General features: G+C 45.3%; 2 protein-coding genes across 2 annotated transcripts in view; one reads left to right on the top strand and one right to left on the bottom strand.

Moving 5' to 3' along the window:
• NHLRC2 (NHL repeat containing 2) overlaps positions 1-20,389 on the bottom strand; it is a 1,046,453-nt gene that overhangs the window by 372,580 nt on the left and 653,484 nt on the right. The window lies entirely within an intron of this gene.
• LOC147712099 (uncharacterized) lies at positions 1,744-19,642 on the top strand. The gene is made up of 4 exons (XM_086924963.1): positions 1,744-1,821; positions 17,781-17,846; positions 18,570-18,816; positions 19,352-19,642. The coding sequence occupies exons 1-4, from the start codon at positions 1,744-1,746 to the stop codon at positions 19,486-19,488; spliced, it is 528 nt and encodes a 175-aa protein (XP_086781089.1). The 3' UTR covers positions 19,489-19,642.

Below are 20,389 nucleotides of genomic sequence, written 5' to 3'. Positions count from 1 at the left end.
AGAAACAGCCCCTATGTGCACTTTATCCTTGGCTAATCGTAGAGAAGGCGGCTCACAGCTCCCAGCCTCACACCTTTGTCTTGGCAGTTTGAGCATAGCAGAAGACAGGGACTTGTGCATGATTTGTACTGGGGAGAAGGCATGGTGGCATGGGGGAGTACATGAACAGGAATTGGTGCAAAACAGGGTCAGGCACCAACAGCCCTTGTCATGATTATGATCACACCTGATTTTCTGAGTTCCTGTGCTTTCCTATCTATACTACTATAATAAAGGAAGAACTTTCAGCCTTTGAGGCGGGTAAACTCGGGAACTACAGCGCCAATCCACACACCCGATACACCGTTGGAATCGCCAGGGTGTGTAGATGGTTATAGGCTATATACATTTTTTAAAAAACGTTATTTAAAAAGTGTACAGTAAAAAAAAAAGAAGTCCCTCCGAAGTAGCGCCGGCCGCGACGTGCGTGCTCACGTCAGGAGCGCGGGGAGGAGCTGCGTAAAGGAGCGCCACGAGGAGTGGCGGACATGGCGCAGGGGAGGAGCGGTGACGTGAGGAGCAGCGGACAGGCCAGCGGCGGTGCGAGCAGCGGACAGGCTGGAGGAGCGGCGGCTGAGGTAAGGGAGCGGCGGACATGGCTCAGGGGAGGAGCGGTGACGTGAGGAGCAGCGGACAGGCCAGCGGCGGTGCGAGCAGCGGACAGGCGGGAGGAGCGGCAGCTGAGGTAAGGGGACCAATGTCGGGGCAGGCGGGGATCGGGGCAGGCGGGGGACGGGCCTGGAGGGGGCCTGGGCTGCTGGACAATGTCGGGGCGGGCGTGGGTCGGAGAAGCCTGTTGCTCCCGGACAAGGTCGGGACGGGCTGCTAGTTTAGACTAAATGTGCACCATAAGTAGAGCTGGTCCTGTCAATGAAAGGCACAGCAGCCTGGACCTGAAAAGCTGCACTGAGTATTATCACTATTCTTTTTGTTAATTAATAGCAAGATCAATACCTCCTGCCGTTTCTAAGCACTGCAAATAACAGATTTTACTTTTACAAAATTTACGTGCTTAATTTACTTACCACGGAAAAGAAGTATGGTTGAACAACCACGCTGATATTCAAACCTATTACCTCCAGATAACAACGCATGGCAGCTTTGAGCGTCCATCTAAATGCACTAGCCACTCGGCTTAAGAGGACTGTCCTCAGTTTTGTTCAATTGGGACAGCCCTAGTGCAGTGGTGACATGATGTACCCCTGAAATACGTTTCACAGAGGGAGACTACCAGTTGCCTACCACCACATCCCATTGGCCCGCACGCCCTCCCCAAGCCTGGCGCATCTCAATGCTTCAAACCCTCGCCATTCCTGCAAGGGTGGGTTCAGAGAGCAGTTTAGTAATTTCACATATTACACAAAGAAAGCTCATCTTAAAAAGCAAACAGTAACATCTAGTTATCAGTGTAAAACTCTTTCGATGTCAACGTCTCCCCGGGATCTAAAAATAGACCCAACAAGATTATAAGGCAAGAGGGAGTCATGGCATAAAAACTCTTTAGCGGATACACTTCAACTTGAGCGAACATTTACGATATAAATTGCGTGATTATTCCAGTTAGTACATGTTTGCATTGGAACCGCTCTCTGTCCCCATTAAAAAGCATTCCAACTCTCCCAAAGAGTTAGACTAGTGGTCAATGGAATAGCAAAACCTGGGGAAGCCCCACCCAGCGAAATATCCTGACGGGGTCTAAACACCATGGGGCTGATTTACTTATTGGAGAATGGAGTAATCACTGTTGCGATGGTGGAGTACTTTACTACCGACATAACGAGGGTACTTAGCCTGCCGTATTTAGAGATATCAGCTGCACCTGCGCACATCTCTAGCATTTCATGGAACCACTGTCCCAGTGGTTCATGGATATTCATTGTAAGTTTAAAAGAGCCATCAAACGTGCAATTAAAAAACAAATTCAAAATTAAAACCTCAAAGCAGGATTTTCTTTTTGAAAATGAGAACAATAATGTCCCCCTCACCTTGAGCGCTCTCTTCCATGGGGGGTGGGGACATTTAAAAGTTTTTACTGCTCCTAACCACCATGTTTTTCTTGGCAGAGACAGAACACAAATCTAAATACGGCAGGTGGACACATGGCCAAACTCCAGCGGGCTGTCTGAGGTGTGTATAGGTTACGAAGTCAGAGTAGTTTACACCGTCTATACACTGAAGGTCCGCCCGACTCTCAATGATGGTATAAGGGGCACTCCGTCTTCGTTGCGTTGGAGTACCCTTTAAACCAACATTTAAAACAGCCCCTTTGTCTTTTCCCCCACTTCCACAAAATCCAGAATATTTTGTAAAACACAGACAACTCATTTCATGGATAAAATCCTAAATTACAAGCCTTCAAATGCTAGCAAAATGGCAAGCAACACACTCCACACATGTAAAATATGAGCTCTCTCAGTGTTGACCTTCTTGTCAAGATCCCATCCTACCCATTGAGAGAAAGTGATAGCAAGCCAAACAATTAATGATCATGTTGCAGGAGTTGTGGTCTTACTGGGGAACAAGTAATACAACTTGGCAAAGGGATTGGTGGCAAAGAATTACAAAACCTAGACTAAAAATACACCAGATAGCCAAAAATCTTACATTTTCTTTAGCTGTGCTGAGCACACAACTGATGCTAAAGCGTAATATAAGCATTGCTGCATACAAAAGCTAAAAATATGACTTACTGCTCTTGTGCTTAAAAGTTTAGTCCCAGAGAAAGTAAACGTTCGTATTACTTGTATTCCACATAGTCGCCTCTGTCGAGGGTGATTCATATTTTATCCCACTAGAGTTCTCACGGTGATGCTGACTATTCACTAGGGAACTACATTGCATCTCAAGGAGCTAACTCCATGGACCAGGATGAGAAAAAACATAATAGTGCGTGTTCCATCCTGCTATGGCCACCTACTGTAAATGTGCCTGCTGGCTGGTATTAGCACTTCATATCGACGATAACACCAAATTCATCTACTAATTTTACCTGACCCTCCAGCAGACATAACTCAATAGCTGACTTTAATCACTTCATATGGAAGTGCATTTCTCAGCCTCGTGAAGCATTGAATGTCATTTAATAATAGTCACATTGGTGCTGAAAGAGTTGTCTGCATCCTAAAGCTGTGAATCAGTACAGAGGCCAACATGCAGCACCTCAGCTTTCTGTATTCATTGCCATAATCCACCTCCCTATGTGTGGCTGTGGGCCATACACTCATTAAGTAGTCTCTCATCCCTGCTTGTTTGACCTTCCCACCTTTTTGACAATTCTTCCAAATGCAACCTCTCAACAATCCCCAAATAAGGTACTTTCCTATTTACCACCACAGTCGTGTTTCATATAATCCAGCTGATTCAGTCAGCAACCAAAAATGCTCTCTTCTGTGAGCGTTTAAGTGTTCCAGGAGCTAGGTCTTTGTGCGTGCTATACACACCTAAAATAAAGAGGAATCTGCTTCATAAGAGACAGAGCCTCGGACTGGCTCTCATCCTTCCTGCAGTGGTGCATACAAGCACAGGCCCTCCCAGGTCAAACAAGATTACTTTAGAAGCCATCCCAGAGTTATTAGATGATCATCCAACTACTGTAGAAGTCATTTTCACAGCATCGGACATCATCAAGCACTTGAAGTCATCAGCAGACTTAAGAAACTTGAGCTTGATGACTTGCGAATGACTTGAAAATGGGCATCTGATGACTTAACAAGGTGTGACTATTCCTGATGACTAGAGGAGGATTTACGAATGATAATGTGATGACTTCACAAGGTGTGACTATTCTTGATGCCTTCAGAAGATTTAAGAATGTGTATTTGATGACTTCACAAGGTGTGACTATTCCTGATGACTTCAGGAGGATTTAAGAATAAGTAAGTGATTACTTCATAAGATCCAATTGTGCTTGATGATTTGAAAATAAACATCCAAATCTCCACCAGCATCATTTCTTTTTAACATTATGAAATTGCTCCTGATGTTTTGAGAATTATTATACTTCAAGTGTGGATGGGTAATTGGAGAAAAATGTAACACACAAACGCCAAAAGTGACTACAGTGATCAAATATAAGATGGGCCACTGCGAGGAAATATGCAGCTGCACAAGCAAAGTTCTCAACTGACCCTATCCCACGAGGTTAAATTTCAGCCAGTCTTTGATTTATCACGCAAAACATTGAGCAGGAAAATTATAAAATTGCAACTACAAGTTCCAGAATGCCTAGTGGTACTTAAAGGTGGATCTTATGTAATAAGTCAGGATGGCAACAACGTACCAGGTTTGGGTCTCAGCATGTCCATGTAATCTTTGTAGCAAGCATCATAGCTGCCTGTTTCCAAGGTCCCTGCTACACTAGTTACTCCAGTCTCATGTTATTCTTAGAATTCTGGGACTTGAGTCCTGGTTTTATACTGGGTTAAATAAGACTACAAATTCCAGATTTATATGAAAAAAAGGGACTGTCCTAACCAGTCATGCATCGACATGGCAAACTTGTCAACTATGACGTATTTACATACATTTTTGCAGAAGTGCCTTTCAGGTTGAGCCTGGGCAGCGCATGTGCTGCTCTGCGAGGCATGCTGCATTAAGGTTAGGCATAGAAGCTCCGCCCATTTCACGCCCATCTCTTCAATTGGCTCCTGTTACTATCTTTGCTAAATTGTTGCTTTTAATTTGTAAATAGGCTTACTAGTCCCTCCTTGGTACAGCCTTGTCTGCATGTGTAACCTCCCATAATGACTGGAGTTTTTACCTGAGTCGTTACACAGTGTTTGATAAGTCGGTAAGCACTATTTTCTTTAATGATTTTCTCCTCTTTCACCCACTCCATCGCAGCACGCCGCTCGCATTCATAATGTATTTATTTAAATTACAGTGCGGTCCGCTTTAACTATAGCAGCTGCACTTATTTAATTAATTAATTTACAGTTCGGCCCGCTTTCACTTTAGCTGCCACGCTTAATTACCAGCGTGGGCCGCTTTCACTTTAGTGGCCGCGCTACAAAACTACACATTATTTTTCACACTGTATAGTTGAGCACAAATGTCAGTTTTCAAAAATGAGCTGCACTGAAGCATATTTTGTACAGTCTGCACACAGAGATGCAGCAATGCAGCTAGCCCGTTTTCAAAATCCTAGAATAATGCACATATTCACGCAGTCTCCAGTGCTGCACTTTTGCACGTTTTACCCAGTTTGATAGTGATACAAGAATGCGCCTAGTTTTTAGGCTCCTGAAGTAAGGCGCATTTCACATTTTCATAACAACTGCAGTAATGCGCGTTTGCCTAATCTCCACAGTGCTGCAGTTTGCTCATGTGTGATTAGTCACCCTAGCCGCACATTAATGCACATGTGTCCAAGTTCTGTAATGCTTCAGATGCTTTGCAACTGCATAAAAATGCAATAAAGCTCACATTAGGACCTTTTTCACAATATTTCGGCAATTTATATTATCCAATTATGACAGCGCCAGTGCTGGACTAACTGAAATATGTGTCCCTTTGCGTCAATGCCACCGTAAGTTTCTTGATCAACACAATTATACAGTAGCGAACTTATGTGTCCTACTTATGCAGTGCTGTAGTAACGCCCATTTGTGCTTGTTTTTCACAATGCACAGTGATGCACATATGTACCACCACGAATACATCATGCTTTCATTAATACACACTGACAAACACTAACTAGCTCGCATACAGACACAGACTGAAGTACAGGCAGGCAAACAGACATACAGCGGTGCACACAAAAGCTCAACACATAGTTTTCCAAATGCGCATGCCCAGCCAGGCACAGACTGCTCAATGTACAGCAACCGATAAAGATGCACAGAAACACACCACACTCACAAACCATGCGCACACAGGAGAAAGCTTTTCTTTAGACCCTGCTGCCGGATCAGCCGAACACAGAGGCTGTCTAGTCTTGATTTTATCTTCTGCCTCTTCCCCCACCCTACATTTCCTGCCTCTTTAGCTCCCTCTTGCAGACGCTTTATCGTTTCTGCTTGCTCCCTGTGTCACAATGCTCCTATCTTACTCTCTCATTTTTCACACTTTCTGGTGTTCTCTCTCTTGCTCAGAGTCTAATGATAAAATATGTCTTGGTTTCAGTCCCCAAAATTAAGTGGCAGTACCCACCAACTGCAATAACCCGTACAAATGAAGCCCTGCACCCCTCGACAACACCCCCTACATAGGCCAAAATGCAGCTAACACTCATGTGAATCACCCACGCGAGAAGTAAACCCAATGCAAATTGGAGCATTTTGAAACTCCACCTGGGATAAGGAAGTGCTTCTTAAAAGCTTCAACACGATACATAAAGATCCATGTTATGTTAATGGAGCTTTATAAAGCACGCTACCACCAAAAATGTCTTGTGAGAATTTTGCAGCACTGAGTTAAATCTGTTTTATTTCCTGTCTGCAAAATATTTTTTTTAAACTCACGGCTCCTGGGGCCTCTCTGCATTATTGTTTCCTATAACGAGTTGGTGTACGAAGCTTTCCTCAGTGTGTCTTGTCTGGTGGCAGTAAGAGAAGAACCGCTGTTGATGTTCACTTTTTCAGTGATGCTAATGAAGAGTTCTCAGAGAGCCCAGCTGAGCAGTATTGATAGAAAGTGTGAAATCTGTGCACATTCCACCCTGCCTCCAATCCTCATTAAGAAGTGTGCAGAAATGTGCACGTATTCATTAGTGCCCAGAAGTCTTTAATGGCCCACTTCGCAGTAACCCGGTTTCATGATGCTTTGCTCGAGCGGTGCTCAGCTCGCTTTCACTGCTGGTGATATGAGAAGAGGTGTGCACAGTCCACAAGCCCAACACTTAGTAGTAATGTGTTTTCATGTATTCTTTATATTGGCTTTATGTTGTCATCTAAACTGTGACTGCCAACGAAAGTAATGTTCAAAAATGTAAATTATTATGCAGGTACGCAAGTGGTTTTGATAATCTTCGGCAGAATAAAAAGTCTGAGTTTACTTTGTTGGGATCTCCACAGCTAAAGCTAAGCCCTCTGAGCTAGCTTACCGATATCATGCCTGTCCGTGCTACTTCCTCTTCGTGGAGGTTATAAAATGTGTGCAGCGAGGTGACGTCCCATTCATCTCCCCCTCCTCCATATGTAATATTCTGCCTGTCCCCCACCGCCTCAGTATGACAATGATCCCATCCCTCCAAATAGTGACGTCACGAGTTTTAAGAACTAGAACTCCACAAGTGACCTCGGGTGCAAGAGGACATGCCAGTAACGCCTGTTACCGACGCTGGTCCCCAGATCAGAAGGAGCGTACAGCAAGATACGGAGGAGAACCGAAGATGTCCGTGTGCGGTGGTGTTTCGGGGAAACCTTAGTTGGTGGAGTGTGCCCATCTTTGGCATAACCTCTGTATACCTTGCATTCAGTTTTTACACAATTAGAAATGGCTTAATTGTTTAATTTTCCAAATGTTCACTCTCTGCTTCCCACTCACCTTGATGCAGGAACCTAACTCACAGGTGGACTTGCACAAGCCTACGCACATCCGGTAGCGCCGGAAGTGACGTCATTGGAAGCACCAAGGAAAACCGTGAGGGAGCAATGGCGTTTTTAAGGGGTAATGTGGTGCGGCTTGGCTCTTTAATTTACCCGACTTTGCGCGCATACAACTGGAAGCAGGGAAATGACTGATTGTGACATATCGGGTAAGGAAACCGCAGGACCGGTTTAGAGCGAATTGGAACCTGGATTATTTATATGGTTACTCGCCCGTATTTTTTCCTCATATGTGTGCTCACAAGTAGCCTAAACAATCAAGGTTTAGTGACTAAAAAAATCATGTTAACAAATGTTGAAAAGTGTGGGAAGGATTCAAAACGTTCTTTTGAACAGGTCTCTGCTCCGACGGGCCCACCGACATTAGTGACCCTGCAGATGCTAGCTAGCGCCTGGAAGGGGGTATTGCTGCTGCAGCACACCTGACGACCCACTGCTGGAGCGCCGCAGCGCTCAAAGGTGCTCAAGAATCGACAAATCATAGATTTATTTAAAGAGACTGAAAATCATCTGGGACCCCCCCCCCCCTCCCCCCCCCCTTTCCAGGTTCTCCATGATCTCTTTTCTGGCTATTTAGGGTTCAACGTGGTAATGTTGTATCAGTAGATTATACAAGTGTATACTCCCCTGTATTGTCTCTGGTTTCAGAATGTTTTCATTTTCTAGTGATGGCCTCCCCGACTGCACCAGATGGACACTGTCTGTGAAAGACGGCCGATCATTACGTAATTTCTCCTAACAGTTATCATTGCACGCCCACAGCACCGTACCCAGTACCTAAAATTCACAGGAACAATATTACACCAGGCAGTTATTTTCCATATTGCACAATAATGTTATCAATTCATTGACTTGCATATTAAAAAAAAAAGGGACGCTTAAGATGTTACATTCAGTATAAAATGCACAAGGAAAGGTGAGCGAATCTTTTGAATTGGAAATGTACCCACGTGGGCCAGCTGTCTGCTACTTTGTGGTGTAAACTGCCTGTGGGAGGTATGGTAGGGTCAAAATACACGGTATACATTAGTACACACAAAAGAAGGGGAATGGATGGGTGAATGAATGTATGTTTGGCTGGAGGAACTTGATGGTATGGAAGGATGGGTGGGTGCGTAGGTTGGTGACTGATTGAACGCGTGGATGTATGATTAAGTATATTGAAATTGATGGGAGACAGAATGGATGCCTGGGTGGATCAATTCATGTTAGTCGTATGGATGGATGGCGGACCGATGAACGGATGATTGGGTGGATGTATGTATGTATGGATGAATGAATGCATGCCAACAGGAAGGATAGATGTCTATCTCTGTATTTAGCGGTTTCCTTTTCACTTGTTCTGTTCGGTGGTTCCCAGCTTCAGGGCAATTTAATCCTGTCTTCATTGTGATACACAATGCACATCTTGGCCAGCATCCTAATTTTTCGCGAAACTTTTAAAGATGGTTTCCCAGTACTTTCAAACAAGAAAGGCAAGTTAGATAAAGGGCGTCAGTCTCTGTAACATAATTTTGTATGGCATTGTAGATTCACTAGCTATAAATACGTGTTGGAGAGGGACTCATACCCCCGCCCAGCCCCCCGCCTCCACCCCCTAAGTTTCAGGCTGCACAGAGACAGAGCGCAGGTCGAGGAAAGAGCGCAGCACCTCTCATGCTAATGGCTTTTAATAATAAAACAAGATAAACGCTAGTAGAACTGAAAATTAAAAACCTTTTTTTTAAAGGTAAACACTATGTACAAGAGTAGTTCGAGGCTAAAAATTAAGTTGATATGCTGAGCTTAATTTGTCAGAGTTTTGCATTGGAGCAAACATAATTTAGTGCCGATAAATGGTGGCCTCAACACTGGTATGTACCCAGAAAATTAGGACATGGATTAGGAGCCAAAAAATCAGTGTCTGACTAAATTTTGAAACCATTACTAACAATAGGGCTCTACTTGTGAGACCTATTGCATTGCAAATGCTTGTTTATTTTAATTCCTGTGTTTGCTGAGGGAATACAATATAGGTTTTCGATTTTGTACACTGAATTATGGAGGTTTTTAAGCCATGCTTAGACACTGCTTTATTTACACCCAAATACCCCTACAGTGTAATGAAGTCTGTAGTCGCCTTTCGGGAGTTTCCTTAGCTCTGGCTCTTAAATAACAAGCATTTGCAATGCAATAGGTCTCGCATTATTTAAGTTTGAGCTATTAGCATTGTAAATGGCAATTGTTTTTTGCTTTATGCTATATTTTTTTTTTACATAAAAAGCTTCATATAAAATATGTTTTATTAAAGTTATTTATGCAGTATCTAAATTTTGTTTGCATAAAACAGTATAATAATATCTTAGTAAAAAAGTCAAATATTTTAATGGAAATTCACCAAACGTTCATTTATGTGTTGGTTTTGAAAATAGCTAAATTAATAGCTTTGTCATTTACAATGCCAGTAGTTATAACTTTCGCAAATGTGACACCTATAGCATTTGTAATGTAACATTTGTATTTACGTGACTTAGATGTATTGATATTACAAATAACAATGGCTTTTAATTTTTTTTAATACTTAATAAAAGTGATTGTAATTTATAATGGCAATAGCTTAAACTTTTGTAAATAACTTTTGTGAAGATTATGTTCAGTGTATTTTATTGTAACAAAATCCAAGAACAGAAGTGAAATATTAACATCTTTTTGTGACATTTGTAATAAAGCTTGAAACATTGAGAGAACATATTTGTGCTGTGGTGGTGCTGAGTGATGCTGTGGTGGTGCTGAATGGGGCTGTGGTGATGCTGAGTGATGCAGTGGTGGTGCTGAGTGGTGCTATGGTGGTGCTGTGGTGGTGCTGAGTGATGCTGAGTGATGCTGTGGTGGTGCTGAGTGGTGCTGTGGTGGTTCTGAGTGATGCTGTGGTGGTTCTGACTGATAATGTGGTGGTGCTGAGTGACTGTACTCACTGTCACTCTGCACGCACTGTCACTCTGCACGCACTGTCACTCTGCACGCACTGTCACTCTGCACGCACTGTCACTCTGCACGCACTGTCACTCTGCACGCACTGTCACTCTGCACGCACTCTGCACTCACTGTCACTCTGCACTCACTGTCACTCTGCACTCACTGTCACTCTGCACGCACTCTGCACTCACTGTCACTCTGCACTCACTGTCACTCTGCACTCACTGTCACTCTGCACTCACTCTGCACTCACTGTCACTCTGCACTCACTCTGCACTCACTGTCACTCTGCACTCACTCTGCACTCACTGTCACTCTGCACTCACTGTCACTCTGCACTCACTGTCACTCTGCACTCACTGTCACTCTGCACTCACTGTCACTCTGCACGCACTGTCACTCTGCACGCACTCTGCACTCACTGTCACTCTGCACTCACTGTCACTCTGCACTCACTGTCACTCTGCACTCACTGTCACTCTGCACTCACTGTCACTCTGCACTCACTCTGCACTCACTGTCACTCTGCACTCACTCTGCACTCACTGTCACTCTGCACTCACTGTCACTCTGCACTCACTGTCACTCTGCACTCACTGTCACTCTGCACTCACTGTCACTCTGCACTCACTGTCACTCTGCACGCACTCTGCACTCACTGTCACTCTGCACTCACTGTCACTCTGCACTCACTCTGCACTCACTGTCACTCTGCACTCACTGTCACTCTGCACTCACTGTCACTCTGCACTCACTGTCACTCTGCACGCACTCTGCACTCACTGTCACTCTGCACTCACTGTCACTCTGCACTCACTGTCACTCTGCACTCACTGTCACTCTGCACTCACTGTCACTCTGCACTCACTGTCACTCTGCACGCACTCTGCACTCACTGTCACTCTGCACTCACTGTCACTCTGCACTCACTGTCACTCTGCACGCACTCTGCACTCACTGTCACTCTGCACTCACTGTCACTCTGCACTCACTGTCACTCTGCACTCACTGTCACTCTGCACTCACTGTCACTCTGCACTCACTGTCACTCCGCACTCACTGTCACTTCGCACTCACTGTCACTCCGCACTCACTGTCACTCTGCACTCACTGTCACTCCGCACTCACTGTCACTCCGCACTCACTGTCACTCCGCACTCACTGTCACTCTGCACTCACTGTCACTCCGCACTCACTGTCACTCCGCACTCACTGTCACTCTGCACTCACTGTCACTCTGCACGCACTCTGCACTCACTGTTTCTGCACGCACTCTGCACTCACTGTCACTCTGCACTCACTGTCACTCTGCACTCACTCTGCACTCACTGTCACTCTGCACTCACTGTCACTCTGCACGCACTCTGCACTCACTGTCACTCTGCACTCACTGTCACTCTGCACTCACTGTCACTCTGCACTCACTGTCACTCTGCACTCACTGTCACTCTGCACGCACTCTGCACTCACTGTTTCTGCACGCACTCTGCACTCACTGTCACTCCGCACTCACTGTCACTCTGCACTCACTGTCACTCTGCACTCACTGTCACTCTGCACTCACTGTCACTCTGCACTCACTGTCACTCTGCACTCACTCTGCACTCACTGTCACTCTGCACGCACTCTGCACTCACTGTCACTCTGCACTCACTGTCACTTTGCACTCACTGTCACTCTGCACTCACTGTCACTCTGCACTCACTGTCACTCTGCACTCACTGTCACTCTGCACGCACTCTGCACTCACTGTCACTCTGCACTCACTGTCACTCTGCACTCACTGTCACTCTGCACTCACTGTCACTCTGCACTCACTGTCACTCTGCACTCACTGTCACTCTGCACTCACTGTCACTCCGCACTCACTGTCACTTCGCACTCACTGTCACTCCGTGTGTGTGTGTTTGGGTGTCTACATAGAGCCTCTGAACCCCGGCACCAATGCTCCTGCTGCGCTAATGGAGGCTACGGCTCTGGTCGGTGCATCTGATTAACGAAGGAACTGAGATTAGAGAAGGTTTAAACCTAGTTCATGGCTCTGGGCCCACGGCAATGGAGTACTGTAATGTTGCTGCAGCACCTGGCCTCGCGCTTGTTACATTAGGGACAAGCGTACGTTTTCCGGTCCAAGGTGCTTGAATGTGCAGAAATGGAAGCGAGTGACAACGAACTTCTGCTGCATGTCTAGCTGCCACAATCTGATCCGAGGATGCATGTCCATTTTTCTGTACTACACCGGACACTCAACACTCCTCACTGGAAAGCACAGGGAGCACATTTCCTTAAATAATGTAAGAGCAGAAAGGTATTCCATCATCAAACCTGCACCATTAAAGGCCCTTCCATGATGTTAGCGTTTCTGACTCCCCTAGCTCCGATACCCCTGTGTCACATCCTGTTCGGTGACACACTAGCTCCTCCGAGAAGAACAGATTTTCCGGGAAGTATTAAGGAATATCTGGTTCTAGACAAGAAAATATACAAAGGTACCATGTGCAGCAGACAGCCGCCTTGTGCCCTACAGCACATTACACTCTATGACGCAATGCAAAATGGAGGGGGCCCACAGGCAGAATTTGAAGAGGGCCCCTGAGTCTCCCGTATCTCACAGACAAATCTTGGCCTTCAGTGTGGGCTCACTGGAGGATTTGCAGTCACTCTGCACCAGAATTACGGCAGGGTGTACTTTATGCCCTTTTTACATTAACATAGTCCCTCATATTCAAAACTCCCTCTCCGCCATTCTTCATGTCTCTACATGAAGGAAATGATGTCTGGTGAATGTTGGAGCTGTTCAACAGGGCCTCAAATCACAGCAGCGCGTATATTGTAAAAGCGGTGCCAATTCTGGAGGATTGCATGCAATACGTGTCCCCTCTTTTTGTTGAACACGGTCCTCTGCCTACCTCCTTTAATCCCACTTGTAAAAGAAATATGTGCTGTTAACAGTGAAAACGAAAGCCGGTTGTGACAGTGACTGTAAGTGCTCAGAGAAAACCTGCATTGCAGCATCAGTGTTCTGATGCACCGAGTCCTCTCAGCACCTCAGCCGTCCCCGCTGCTCCAGCCGGATCGTGTTGTTAGAAAGATGAGCTCCGGAGCTCATCCCTTGAAAGGCCTTGCCTGATAATGCGCAGGTAACACCTAGCGTTACTGAAATCCGGAAGTGAGTTTGATCGCAACACAAGGCAATCCGCAAGTCCTTTGGAGAGGCAGTAGTGGCTGGCCACTGAAGCACACATAGAGAGAGGACATTTCTGCTCTTGCCCGCATCCAGAGATAGATGCACACGTATGCATGCACACCTCCGCGCCAGTCAGACGTGCGTACATTCACAACTACAGGTGCAACGTCATATACACACATTAACACACACACGGGCCACCTGTGAGGGAATTAAACTGTGTCAATGTCCTGAAGAATAGGCTCAGGGAGCAACTCTAACGTGTGTTATATAATGAGTTGCGAACTTACAATACAAACCAAATGGGCACCAGGGGCATAGTACAGGCCCCTTCAAGCGGGGGAGGGGGCACGGTTGAGGGAGGCAGGGGGCTCTACTCGAAACTAAATTAAGCGAGATCACGTCCCTCGCCTCACACCCCCACCACCTCCTTGCGAGCCGCTTACCTTGTGCATTCCCTCTGCTGGTCAGCACCGCGATGACTTTACCGGCGCACGAAAGATTCTTAAGACACTTTTTGTCTGTCTGTTTGCCATGAACATTCCGTGTCTTCTACCAGGAAGTCAGGCAGGCCGGGCGGGACAACCGGAAGTAGGAGGGCGGGAGCCTACCCCGCCTCCCACGGAAGAGCCGCGATTGTTTGGCGCACCGGAGCAGGCAGGAGCCTACCCTGCGCCCCGGTGCCGAAGAAGGGAAGAAGAGTCTTGCTGCCGGTGGGAGCCGCTGCACTGAGGATGCCGGTGAGTGGGGCGTCGCCTTGTTGGGGGGGGGCGGGGGGCATCTGTGTGCGCGCGCGCGGCGGCGGACTGTGTATGTGTGTGAGCGTGCATGTGTGTGTGTATGTGTATGTGTCCTGGAGTCTGTGTGTATGCGTGTGTGTGAGGGGGGGGGGTTGCCTGTCTGGGTGCCTGCGTGTCTGTGTAAGTGTAAATGCGTGTGCGTGTGTGTGGAGCCGAGAGGAGAGGGGCTGGTGTGTGTGGAGGGGTCTCTGTGTATGCGTGTAGGTGACGGGGGTGTGCCTGTGTATGCGTGTGTATGTGCGCATGCGTGAGTGCTGTGTATGCGTGTGGCTGTGATGTGCGCATGCGTGAATGTTGACGCGCGTGCACGCAGCTCAATCCACGCTCGTCACAGTTTTGTGTCCCTCATTCCCCCGTGTCAGCCGACTATAAGTCTCCGCCCTGGACGCATCCTTCGGATGCGAATTCCAGGGCGAGACCTAAAAAGGCGATTGATGAAAGTAAGTAACACAGACCTCTCTATGTCATACCTCAGGATGAAAGGAGAGGCTAGTGATGGAGAAAGTAAATGACCAGCCACTTACAAAGGCATGAGAGGGGCTAGGCGAATGCTGATAGTGGGGTGAGGACACAAAGGAAGGTGGGCCCCCCAGGGAGAGGCAGATGGAGATAGGAGTAGACGCAGAGATAGCAGGGGAGCCTAGGAGAGACTAAAGGAGACTAACAGAAACATAGGGAGAGTAAGACTGAGGTGACACTGTATTGCAAGACAGTAAGAGAGCAAAGTAGCCACAAGAACATAGAGAAGGCATATGTGGGAGAGGGTAGCTAGAGTTGACAGCGAGTCAGGGTGCCTCCATCAATGTTGCATGAACGTTGGTTTGTACTGGTTTTACTTCAATTGAAGGGGATATTCACTTCGTATGGCCAGGTTCCCAGCGGATGTGTACATTCCAGCAATTTCCATATTCGCCAGCTGCTACTGAGGAGCTGCTACTGCAGTAGGCTGTTGTGTAGCTAAGGCAATACATAGGAGTGTAGGTCCACTCTACCATTCACCCTACGGAGGTATTTAAAATGAGTACCATTGAATTGGGTAACAATAAACATCTGTTATTCAGCACTAAGATACCCTTGGGTCAACGTGCACTTCTCAAATACATGTTATGTTGATGTTAACATGTGGTCGGCATATAGTGGTTTGTGTGTGGTACCACTAGGCTCAACATATCCATGCATTACTATGGCATTTGCCATACTGTCTACAGTCTGATATGCTTCTTGTGAAATTGCAGAATGCTGTTACAAGGAAGCCAGTTGATTGACAGAGAGAGACAGAAATGTAATAAATACAAAAGGTCATGGTTAACACCAGGCCTAATTAGCAGCCCAATTAATAAAGAAAGTGTCAAAAGGGCACCCATGATATATGCAGTACAGATATACGGCTTTCGTGAATTCACAAACATTTACAGAAGTAGCCCAAGAAAAATAGTACTCCTAGAAAATATCTGTAAACTGCATTTTAGCATAAACATGCATGTGTAGATTTGTTCATGCGAAAATCTTAGTTTTGCAAGTTCACTTTCCCTCAACCACCCTCTGGATAGAGGAAATAGTTTTTCCTCTCCTCTCCAATGATGTCTCTTTGCAGGGCATTCCTGCTGTACAATTGTGAATGGCATCGCAATCGTGCAGCAGGAATGACCCCACTAGGCACCAGGGATTATTTTTATGTTGAAATGGAAGTGACTCCTTGGGCAAGGGTCGCTTTCAATGGTGGGAGTTTATTTGTACCTATCTTCTTCCCCCTCCCCTAGAGCCAGGGGATTGTTTTTATTGGGCATGGGGGCAATCCCTTAGGCAAGGATTGCCTCCTACTTTTTCTTGGTACTAGTGGCTGCTTTCTCCTCCTCCTCCCGGGGACAGATCAGCCCGTTTTTGTGGCCTTCTGTCCTGGGGGGAGGGAGGGGGGGGCTTCACTAGAGCCAGGAATTCGTTTTTATAGTGTATTTACTCTAAATGAGTTTCATTTCCCTGCATGAATTTGTTTTTTTAATGGTGCATTAATAGCAGTATGTGTAGCTTCTGTTTTATTGAGTGTGAAAACCTTTTTTTGCATTTGTGCTCAATGTGTATTTTGTTGTCTTGTGAGTAATTGGTGTTGTTTTTTCTTTCTAGTCGGTTATTGTTGATTTTTGCTGTGTCTCTGCAGATTAGGTGCTGGTGAGTCTATCTATCTCTGGTAAGTGAGTCGTATGGTTTAGGAGTATATAGATCTTTGTGATAAAGCCACACTTTGTTACTTGTTTTGCACATTGTTGGTTGTCTCCTTTCTTAGGGGGTCATTAGGATCGTGGATGGACTTGAGTCCGTCCACGACCCCTGAGTAGGAGGGAACGTCCGCATGGGCTGCGGCGTTCCCTCTGTGCAGATTAGGATGTGACCGCCAGGGTGGCGGTCACATCCTCTATTTTTAACATTGCGGCGGGTGCGGCTTCAAGCTGCACCCGCAGCAATGCTAAAAATGCACGCATTGCATTTGAATGTAGAAAGTGGCAGGCACCACGCGGTGCCTGCCGCTTTCTGCATACAAATACAGTGGTACCCCCCATGTGCACCCCCACGCCCCCTTCACCTAAGGGGCCCGCAACGGGCCCCCGCAGTGAAGTTACACATGCTTTTCCACGGCGGAAAAGCCGCTGCGGAAAAGCATGTTTCTGTGCACAATCTAATGTGGCTGACGGTGTCTGAGAGACACCGTCACCATATTAGTGCTTTTCCGCCGCGGTTGTAAGCCAACCGCGGCGGAAAAGCTGCGGGCGGAAACCAGGACCCACCAGCCACCGTAATGTGGCGGTGGGTCTTTGGTGGGTCCGCAGAGGATTTTCCGCATCCTCCAGGCCGGCGGTGGCTTCCGCTGGCCCTGCGGATGCGGAAAATCCTCCATCCTAATAAGCCCCTTAGTCTGGATTATGGCTAGCCACAGGATTACTGCTCAGCAGGTTGTTGGTAACTTTGTGGGTCTTCCTCTGACCATGTATCAGAGACTGATTCCCCATCACCCTGATTGTGACCGTCTTTTTAAGATTTGGCCTGTCATCCGACAACCGAGCAAATCTTAGATTGTTAGCCATGTACAAATGCCAAATTAACATCCAAAAACCATGACTTGTGATATATATGTATTTTTAGTATGTAACCTAACATAATGCCAAATAGGTAATAGTTGTCTTATATTGCAGACTGGTGACGTCCTGCTTTTGGACAATCCCGGGGAAGTTCTTTGTAAATGGCTGGTCGAAAATATAGGTGAAGCTGGTCGGACAATCACCGAAGAGAGAGATTTTAAAGCTACGATTCTGTTCCAATCATCTGGTAAGCACAATAAGTAAACCTTTATAATAAGTTTGCAACTGCAGGATAATGGTACAAATTACCAACCTGTTTCAGTAAAAACCTAGATTTGTGATCAATTAATCCAATAATGGACAGTAAAAATGAACATGCATGTCCTCACATATGCCTTGGATTGCTCTCCAGAGACAAATGTAACACTTATGAAAAGGGCTGAAACGTTTAGCTTGTGGCACTACTATAAGGCAGCCATTTTTGGATGAACTATTTTATTTAGGCAACTTTTTTCAGGAGGTTCAAGTTCAGGCTTACAATGTGTACTGTCTATTAAGGACAACCTACTTACTTGGTTATGGATAGATTGTACATTTGTCCTTTATTATCAATACCTCTTTATTTATATATTATGGCTAGTGTGTGAAGATATATTGCAAGTGGTCAATCTGTTTTGAAGTTTATATGTTAATATATATTTTTTCTCTTAAGTTTTTTTAGTGAAGAAACAGTGTCTAATGATTCAGGATATTTTTCAAGAGATAATTGCAAGCTATTCTGGCACTTTAAAATCTTTCTGCATGCAATGTTTTTAAATATGGCTGCTTTATACTGTTGGAGGGAACCTAGCAAATATTACATTGTTAGCCATGTATAGATGCCAACTCAAAAAACCACTCTTCCTATATATATTTTTTAATATGTAACCTAACATGATGGCAAATAGTTAATAGTTGTGTTATTTTGCAGACTGATACGCAGCCGTTGGTGAAGGACTCAAATGATCCTTCATGGTTCAAAGATGTTCTCGTTCCAAAGCGGAAATTGCACAAGCTCTTGGAGGAAGCCAAGGCAGCTCAGGACAGTGCAGGTTTTCTTCTCAATGGTATCAGCGAAATACTTTTTTCTCCAAAAGAACTTGCATCTGCAAAAGGTGTAACGAAGGCTCGTGCTGGAACAGCTGTCCTTGATGAGGAGAAGGTTGATGCATTATTTGGTAAGATATTACAAATGTTCAAAGTAACATTCATTCAATCTTGGATTGCGAAAATTCATTATTATACATGGTACCTGGTGTTAAAGGTTTGCATGTGTGGTCTGGTATCATATAATGGTTAGATGACTCAATCATTACTCAACAGATGTCTGCAAAAGAGCAAGAAGAGCAATGGGGGTCTTGTAATTTATTAACAATTTGTGCTGAGTTTGTGTTTCAAATCTGGCACAAAGCTGTGAGTTGTGATTTTATTTCTAAATCTGTGGTCCAGGTGAGGGGCTCGAACTGGATGAATGGGTGATGGCAAACTGAACTTATAAAATACTGTGCTTGCAGCTTTTATTTAGCCACATGTGCCTCTTTGACCAAGTGCCCTTAATGTTACACTTATGAACCCTTGTAACCCTAACAATATCTCATCTGGCACTCTATATGAAATAATGGAACAAACTTTTTAAAGGAAGCTCAGCCCTATTAAAATCTAAAAAATAGTTGTGGTAACATGATACTGATGTATGTTATTTTATTTTTCCAGAGTTCATGAAGTCTGTCTGCAGTACCAACGGCTGGCCATCACTGGACTACAGAAGTATGAGAAGGAAGCTGGCGATAAAGATTTGCAATGCTAGGAGAGGATTAAAGAAAACTCCGAATCTAGAATCAAACGACTAAGTTGCTGGTTTCCGTTAAGCAATTTGTTCTGGTTGCAGTAGCCTGGCCTTTTTTCCCTCCTTTTTTCCTGGACTTCTTTCTGGATTTTTCCTCTTGTTCGGTATCCTGGCCCCCATGGGGCTAAATATGTGCTTGCGATAAATAAAATTACATGTTGACACATACCTTTTGAACATTTTTCATTTCACCACTGTTTGGTTTAGTCTTTTGCCACTGGTCACCATGTCAAACAGCTTCAAATAATGCTCTGTACCTCAAAATAAGGCAAGTCCCAGTGAGTCATGAGTATGGGAGTAGCAGCATGCATAAACAGTAGCGGCTCGTATAGGGCGTGCTGTGGGGAGGGGAAGTGTAGCAAACATGGACATACGCGGAACGGAGGAATGTAATTACTTTCCTTCGTTCTGTTGTATGTCCGTGTTTGCTACCCTGCCCCTCTCCGCCCGTGCCACCTCCCTGTTGCACGCCCTATGCAAGCCGCTACTGGTTGCTACGCTTATCTGAATGCAAAGTATAACATTCTTGCAGACCACTACTTTTGTATGAAGGTGCTTGTGGTATTTCTGCTGCAGAAACCTAGCTAAAATTGCATTTTTCAGATTTATTTTAAACAGGTATGTACCTCTCACTGTAGAATTAAAAAGTAATCTTTCCAAAGCAGGAGAAAATTAATCTGTGAATTAGGACCAGGTTTAGAGAACTTTTGTGTTTGGTTTGCTTGTTTTATAATGCAGACCTGAATCAAAATCCTTTTCAGGATTTACAAATCGAAGCAAACAGGTATTTGGTACAACACTCATCAAAAATGGGAAAGTTTCCACAAACAGTACCCTTCAGTACAAAACCCAGGCTAGACTCTCAGACAACATTGCATTCTAGTGTAGTGGTGTTAAAGAGAGGG

The sequence above is a fragment of the Lissotriton vulgaris genome, chromosome 5 (assembly GCF_964263255.1).
Source record: "Lissotriton vulgaris chromosome 5, aLisVul1.2, whole genome shotgun sequence".
In the NCBI taxonomy this organism is placed as follows: domain Eukaryota; kingdom Metazoa; phylum Chordata; class Amphibia; order Caudata; family Salamandridae; genus Lissotriton; species Lissotriton vulgaris.
Note: the sequence above shows the minus strand (reverse complement) of the source record. Positions and strands in the feature narration are given on the sequence as shown.